General features: G+C 42.6%; 1 protein-coding gene across 1 annotated transcript in view; it reads left to right on the plus strand.

The window, feature by feature from the left end:
- Positions 1-591: 591 nt before the first annotated feature.
- Positions 592-8,298, plus strand: part of CYP4X1 (cytochrome P450 family 4 subfamily X member 1) — a 57,638-nt gene continuing 49,931 nt past the window's right edge. The window contains exon 1 of the mRNA XM_017872063.1: positions 592-1,366. Within this exon, the coding sequence (XP_017727552.1) occupies positions 1,193-1,366 (174 nt within the window). The 5' untranslated portion in view covers positions 592-1,192. The remainder of the gene's footprint in view (positions 1,367-8,298) is intronic.

An 8,298-nucleotide genomic window follows, 5' to 3' on the forward strand; every position in this document is an offset into this window, starting at 1 on the left:
AAAGGATATCTGTACCTTCATGCTTATTGCATGCTTATTGCAGCATGATTCACAATAGTCAACATATGAAATCAATCCAGTGTTCAACAACAGATGACTGGATGAAGAAAGTGTAATATATACACACAATGGACGACTGTTCAGCCATTAAAAAAATGCTGTCATTGGTGACAACATGGAAGGTAGTGGATGACATTATATTAATTGAAATAAGCCAGGAACAGAAACTACATATTGTCACCCTTATGCAGAGGCTAAAAATAGTTGATCTCATAGATGTAAAAGGTAGAACAAAGGTTACTAGAGTCTGGGAAAGGAGGAGTAGTGAGAGATTTTTTTTAAAGGACACAAAATTACAGCCAGACAGGACGAATAAGTTTTCATGTGTATAGTACTATATGATGACTAAAAACAACATATATTTTCAGATAGAAGAGAGCATATTGAATGTTCCTAACACAAAGAAATGACAAATGTTTGAGATGATGGCTATGCTAATTGCCAATGATCACTATACATTGTATGTATGAAAACATCACAAAGTACCTCTAAATATGTACAATTATTATGTGTCAATTTGAAAAATATTTTTTAAATGTGTTGAATGATACAACAAGGGTGGAATCGAGGTGATTTCTCTATTGCACAACAAGCAACTATTACTTTTATAATGAAAATGCTTTAATGTGGACAAGAAAGTGCTTTCTGGCTGCAGCGCAGTACAGAGTTGGTGGCAGGTGTGAGGTGGAAGCAAGCTGGCTAATTTGGAGGTTGCTGAGCTAACCCCAGTGTGAGAAGAGGGTGGCTTGGACTTAGAACAGTGGATGTGGGGCTGGAGTGGGCACTGAAACCAGAGATGTTTAGGAGAGGGGGGTATAGGGTGAGGGAGGGAAGCTCCCACAGAATGCCTAGGCAGTCTCCTCCCCTGCCCTCCCAGAGACTTCTGGCCTTATTGGTGATACTGGATTCCTAAGTGGCCTTGGCCTTCTGTCATTTCAGATCCAGCAGATGGGGAACCTGAACAAAGTGGTATCATGGGCCCACCAGTTTTTCTACACTCACCCACTCTGGTTTAAACAGTTCACTGGCTTCCAGAACATTTATGAGCCCAACTATGTCAAAGCTGTGTGTAGCCCCAGGAGTGAGGTGTTCTTGGGAGAGTTGCTCTTCCTGAGAACAAAGAGCTCAGGCTATGATGTGGGGAGGAGGCCTGGACCTGCGTTCTATGCCTAGGCATCTGAGGTTCCCACTTTACTTATCAAGGTGCCTCTTCTGGGAACCCCCTAGTCTCTATTTGACCCAACCAACTTCTTCACCTGCAGAGCCTCAGGCCCCAATGTGTATGAATTCTTCCTCCAGTGGATTGGTGAATGAGCACCTGCCTTTCTTGCCTTGCCCACCCCAGACCCTTGGTGCTAAGTGACCAGGACTCTGCTCTGCCCTATTGAGTTGGTTATCCCATCAAACAGGCAGCCTGGCCTCTTTGTGCCTGTCTTAGGATCAGTTGCTTTTTGGGGAGTCAGAGAAGGGTGCAGGAGAGCTTCTGGCTGGCTGGCAGGGGACATGGACCCAGGCACTTTCCCTTGCCAGGTTGTCTTCTACCCCAGATAGACATCTCTTCCACTGGTCATGTTTCTCTGGCGTATCCCTGATTAAGACACATTTTGGTCTAAGGACTGATTCTGGAGACACTGAATCTTAAGTATGAGCTTTCTTTCTTTTATTCTTTTCTTTTCTTTTCTTTTCTTTTTTTTGAGACGGAGTTTCACTCTTTTTTCCCAGGCTGGAGTGCAATGGCCTGATCTCAGCTCACTGCAACCTCCACCTCCCAGGTTCAAGTGATTCTCCTGCCTCAGCCTCCCGAGTAGCTGGGATTACAGGTGCACACCACTATGCTTTGCTAATTTTTTGTATTTTTAGTAGAGAAGGGGTTTCACCATTTTGGTCAGGCTGGTCTCAAATTCCTGACCTCAAGTGATCTGCCCAGCTCAGCCTCCCAAAGTGTTGGAATTACAGGCATGAGCCACCGTGCCTGGTCAAGCATGAGTTTTCTGGATTGATTCTGGGTTTCCTGGAATTTGTTCCCTAATCTGACTAGTTAAAAAGTAACCAATTACTGTTTTCAGTGGTAAAGAGGACACTGGTAGTCCATGGCATGATGTCTCAATAGAGATTAGCAAAATATCATGGGATATTACGCATCAAATGCCTTATAAAAGGCAACCTCATAGAAGGGAAGGTTCTGGGTGACCACATATTTGATACCTTATAACATTTTAGTAAAATTAAGGAACATATTAAGATTGGCTGGTTGTGAGCTTCAACTCACTGAAAAAAAGAAAAAAAAAGATTGTCTGGTTTCTCTTAACTTCACTAGATAAAGTGGGGAAAAGAAAAAGATGAGATCAGCATTCAAATTTCCAGTGCAAATGACCTGAAAGTTTCTGTGTTTGTCATGAAAGAAACCCTTATGTTATGTAACTGCAGACTGAAGTATCTGAAAACTAAATGCAGACTCTAATCCTACCAGTGCCTGAATTAAAATGCAAATTAAATTCTAAACCTTGGAGGGTGTCTTCTATTAAAATGAGAACATTGATGAAAGTAATGGGATCTTGAAAATTGGAATGAGGACATATGGGAAGATTCGAATGAAGCGGGGGATATCAAACTTCTAAATTCTGTTTAATCTTTTTTGTCAATTGCTGAGTCTATCTTTTCCATTTATGCATTTCAGATCCAGAAAAATAACTTCAGAAACAACTGCAGTTTGGTGGCAATACCTTGTAAGACTGGCATAAGGTTCTTCAGCAGGCTGTATATGCTATCAATTAATGTCCAACATCTGGTATTGTTTCTTTCATAGCCAAAATTCATGGATTCAGCAATCCAGGGATGGAAATAGGAATGGAACAACTCACCATTGCCACTACTGCTTTAATAGCAAAAAAAAATTTTCTGCCCTACAAAATTGTCCACTGTGTGCCTAGAGTTCTCAGTTCTGAAGAGAAGAATGTTTCCACCCAGAGACACACCAATTATACTTTTGAACTTGAAGTTAAGATGGCTCCCTAACCACTTTGGGCTTCTCATGTCTCTGAATCAAAGAGAGTTATGAGTCTAACTGGGGTAATTGACATTGATTATCTATGTGAAATTGGTAGGTCTTTTACCAATGAACTTAAGGAAGAGTGTGCCTGGAATATAGGAGATACCACAGGGCAAGTCTTAGTAGTGAAGTGCCCTGTAATTAAAGCAAATGGAAAAATATAACAATCCAATTGAGGCAGGACTACTAATGACCTAAATCCTGCAACAATGAAGGTTTGGATCACTATAGCAGGCAAAAAAAGCATAACCGATTAAGGTGCTTGCTGAAGGCAAAGGGCATATGGAATGTATCATGGCACAAGATAGTTATAAATGAGAGCTGTGACCGTGAGATCATTGATATAAACAAGGACTGTAATTGTTATGATTATTTCTTAATTATTTTGTTATGAATATGTTTGTGTTTGTGTTGATTTTTTTCTTCTCTCTTTTATCCCATTTACGATTTTTATTTTTTATTGTTTTTATACTTTTTCTTCAACTTTTAAGTTCAGGAGTACATGTGCAGAATGTGCAGGTTTGTTACATAGGTAAATGTGTGCCATGGTGCTTTGCTGCGCAGATCATCCCATCACCTAGGTATTAAGCCCAACATCAGTTAACTATTCTTCCTGATACTCTCCCTCCTCCTAACCCACCCCCAACAGGGCCCAGTATGTGTTGTTCTCCCAACATGTGTTCTCATCATTCAGCTCCCACTTATAAGTGAGAACATGCAGTTTTTGTTTTTCTGTTCCTGAATTAGCTTGCTGAGGATAATGGCTTCCAACTCCGTTCATGTCCCTGAAAAGGACATGAGATCATTCCTTTTTATGGCTGCATAGTATTCCATGATGTGCACATACCACTGTAGCAGGATCCTTGGGGTGTCATTTTTCCAGCTGGAAATCTCTATGGACAGTGGCACCTTGGCCCAAGTTTTGCATGGGCCCACTGGGCTTGTTCTGCCCACTCGGCCTGGCAGGCTGTGCTCTGCTTATGCTACCAGCCTGGGTTCATGCCTGTAAAGGGCAAGCCAGACGCAGAGTGGTGAGGGGTGTGTGAGTGAGCAGGGGGTCTGGCAACTGCACATAGCTGCTGGGTATGGTGGCTGTGGTGGGGTGAGCAGCTCCAGGCACCAGTACAGGCACTGGCTCCATGCAAGGCTGTAGCTGGACCAGGCATACTACAAGCAGCTTCCCCTGCAGGCATTGGGGAATGCAGTGGTACCTGGAAGCTTGGGGATGTCAGGAATCGCAGAGCCCCAAAGAGGGTGTCACAGCCCTGGCTCAGAGAGGCCCTAGGTCTGGACTTCCCAAAGGGCTGCAGCTCATCTCTCCCCATCACCTGCAATGTGGCAAGTGGGGGGCATGTTTCAGCCCTGTTTGTGTTACAGTTCTTTCAGTCCCACCATTTGGTGGATCCCAAGTTCTTGTTCCATGTCCAGGAGGAATGAGGTATGCTTACAACTAGAGGGTGAGCAAGGCAGAGAGGAGCTTCATTGAGCAACAGAACAGCTCTCAGGAGACCCAAAGTGGGAAGCTCCTTTCTGCAGGCAGGTTGTCCCAATGAGTGTCCAGCTCTCAGTGGAGAGGAGACTTGCAGCGGATAGCTCCTTTCCACAGGCAGGCCATCTGACCAGTGTCCAGCTCTCAGCAGAGAGGAGACCCACAGTGCATATAACTCCTTTCCACAGGCAAGTCATCCCTATGAGTTGAGGAGACCCGAAATGGGTATCTCCTTCACATAGCTGGTAGTCTCAACATTTGTCTGAGCCTGGCTGACTTCAAGGTTTTTATGGACTCAGAAGAGAGAAAGTGCATGCTGATTGGTCCATGGGTGGCCATGGGCGGGCCCAAAAAATGCACCATAAGTTCTAAGTCTGGGCCATGAACTCAACGTAGAATTGGGAGCCTGGCCTCCTGGCTTGAAGGTAGGGTTTCACCAGGACCCACCCCTTTGTGTGCAAGAGCCTGTTGGCTTCCTGCCATCATCAACATGCTGTTCATGGAGCCCAGGTTGTTTGTGCCAAGGTGTGCCTGGAGGCCTGCACTGAGCCACCCTTACTCACCCTTCAGCCTCCCCCCCAATATTCATTGGCATCCTTGGCACCCAAAGTCCAGAGGGGGCCAAGGCAGCAGGGGGCTAGCATGTCAGTGACCTCTCAGTGCTTGCACACCTGACTGGGTTGCAACAGCACTTAGGCTTGGCCACAACTTTGCTCTGCACCAGAGTGGGCACCAGGAGTGGGGAAAGGCCAGACAGTGGGAGCAGGCCCTTCCAAGCCTGCGGGCACAGGGGTTTTCTGGGCCCCTGAGAGCACAGGGATTCTCAGGTCTAGGGTCATGGTTAGGTGGCTGCAGTTGCATCCGGGATCCTGGGGCTCCCGCCCCACTAGCTTGGCAAAGGTTGGGGCTCCCACCTGTTCCTGAGTCCCACCAGACAGGCAGAGCTTACAACCCCAGCCATGCCTCCCACACTGCAGCTGGTGTTTTTGCAGTGGCAACTCCAGATGAGCCACCACTGCCATCACTACATTTACTTTATCCAGTCTATCACTGATGGACATTTAGGTTGATTCCAGGTCTTTGCTATTGTAAAATAGCACTGCAATGAATATACACGTGCATGTATCTTTATAATAGAATGATTTATATTCCTTTGGGTATATATTCAGTAATGAGAATCCTGGGTCAAATGGCATTTTTGCCTCTAGGTCTTTGAGGAATTGCCACTGTCTTCTACAATCGTTGAGCTAATTTATACTCCCACCAACAGAGTAAAAACATTCATTCTTTCTTTACAACCTTGCCAGCATCTGCTGTTTTCTTAACTTTTTAATAATAGCTATTCTGATTGGCATGAGATGGTATCTCATTGTGATTATGATTTGCATATCTCTAATGATGTTGAGCTTTTTTAAAAAATACGTTTGTTAGGTGCATGTATGTCCTTTTTTGAGAAGTATCTGTTCATGTCCTTTGCTCACTTTTTAATGGGGTTGTTTGTTTTTTTCTTGTAAACTTAAGTTCCTTGTAGACTCCAGATATTAGATCTTAGTCAGATGGATAGATTGCAAACATTTTCTCCCGTTCTGTAGGTTGCCTGTTCACTCTGATGATAGTTTATTTTGCTGTGCAGATGCTCTTTAATTAGATCCCAGTTGTCAATTTTTGCCTTTTTTGCCATTGCTTTTTGTAATTTCATCATGAAATCTTTGCTCCTGACTATGTCCTGATTGGCATTGTGTAGATTTTCTTTTAGGGTTTTTACAGTTTTGGGTTTTATATTTAAGCCTTTAATCTATCTTGAGTTAATTTTTGTATATGGTGTAAGGAAGGGGTCCAGTTTCAATGTTCTTCATATGGCTAGCCAGCTCTCCCAGCATCATTATTAAATAGAAAGTCCTTTCCCCATTGCTTGCTTTTCTCAGGTTTGTCAAAGATCAGATCATTGTAGGTGTGTGGTCTTATTTCTGATTCTCTATTCCGTTCCATTAGTCAATGTGTCTATTCTTGTACTAGTACCCTGCTATTTTGATTACTGTAGCCTTATGGTATAGTTTGAAGTTGGGGAGCATGATGTCTCCATCTTTGTTCTTTGTTATAATAGTCTTGGCTATTCGGGCCCTTTCTTGGTTCCATACGAAATTTTAAATAGTTTTTTTTTTCTAGTTTCATGAAGAAGGTCAATGATGGATTAAAGGGAACAGCATTGAATCAATGAATTACTTTGGGAAGTATGGCCATTTTTATAATATTTATTCTTTCTATCCATGAACATGGAATGTTTTCCATTTGTGTCCTCTCTGATTTCTTTGAGCAGTGGTTTTATTTCTCCTTGAAGAGGTTCTTCACTTCCTTTGTTAGCTGTATTCCTAGGTTGTCTTTTTTTTTTTTAATAATTGTGAATGAGAGTTCATTCATGATTTAGCTCTCTGCTTGCCTGTTGTTGGTGTATAGGAATGCTAGCTATTTTCATATGTGAATTTTATACTCTGAGACTTTGCTTATGTTGCTTATCAGCTGGAAAAGCTTTTGGGCTGAGACAATGGGGTTTTCTAGATATAGGATCATGTCATCTGCAAACAACGATAATTTGACTTCCTCTCTTCCTATTGAAATATGTTTTATTTCTTCCTCTTGCCTGATTGCCATAGCCAGAATTTCCAATACTATGTTGAATGGGAGTGGTGAGAGAGAGCATTCTTGTCTTGAGCTGGTTTTCAAGGGTAATGTTTCTAGCTTTTTCCCATTCAGTACGATATTTGCTGTGTGTTTGTCATGTATAGCTTTTATTATTATGAGGTATGTTCCTTCAATACCTAGTGTATTGAGAGTTTTTTTTTATTATTATTATACTTTAAGTTCTAGGGTACATGGGCACAACGTGCAGGTTTGTTACATATGTATACATGAGCCATGTTGGTGTGCTGCACCCATTAACTCGTCATTCACATTAGGTATATCTCCTGATACTATCCCAACCTCTTCCCCCCTCCCCACAATAGGACCCAGTGTGTGATATTCCCCTTCCTGTGTCCAAGTGATCTCATTGTTCAATTCCCACCTATGAGTGAGAACATGCAGTATTTGGTTTTCTGTTCTTGCAATAGTTTGCTGAGAATGATGGTTTCCAGCTGCATCCATATCCCTACAAAGGACACGAACTCATCCTTTTTTACAGCTGCATAGTATTCCATGGTGTATATGTGCCACATTTTCTTAATCCAGTCTGTCACTGATGGACATTTGGGTTGATTCTAAGTCTTTGCTATTGTGAATAGTGCCACAATAAACATACATGTGCGTGTGTCTTTATAGCAACATGACTTATAATCCTTTGGGTATATACCCAGTAATGGGATGGCTGGGTCAAATGGTATTTCTAGTTCTAGATCCTTGAGGAATTGCCACACTGTTTTCCTCAATGGTCGAACTAGTTTACAGTCCCACCAACAGTGTAAAAGTGTTCCTATTTCTCCACATCCTCTCCAGCACCTGTTGTTTCCTGATTTTTTAATGATTGCCATTCTAACTGGTGTGAGATGGTATCTCATTGTGGTTTTGATTTGCATTTCTCTGATGGCAAGTGATGATGAGCATTTTTTCATGTGTCTGTTGGCTGTATGAATGTCTTCTTTTGAGAAATGTCTGTTCATATCCTTTGCCCACTTTTTGATGGGGTTGTTTGTTTTTTTCTTGTAAA

Source organism: Rhinopithecus bieti, unplaced genomic scaffold, assembly GCF_001698545.2.
Source record: "Rhinopithecus bieti isolate Rb0 unplaced genomic scaffold, ASM169854v2 scaffold_6776, whole genome shotgun sequence".
NCBI lineage: Eukaryota > Metazoa > Chordata > Mammalia > Primates > Cercopithecidae > Rhinopithecus > Rhinopithecus bieti.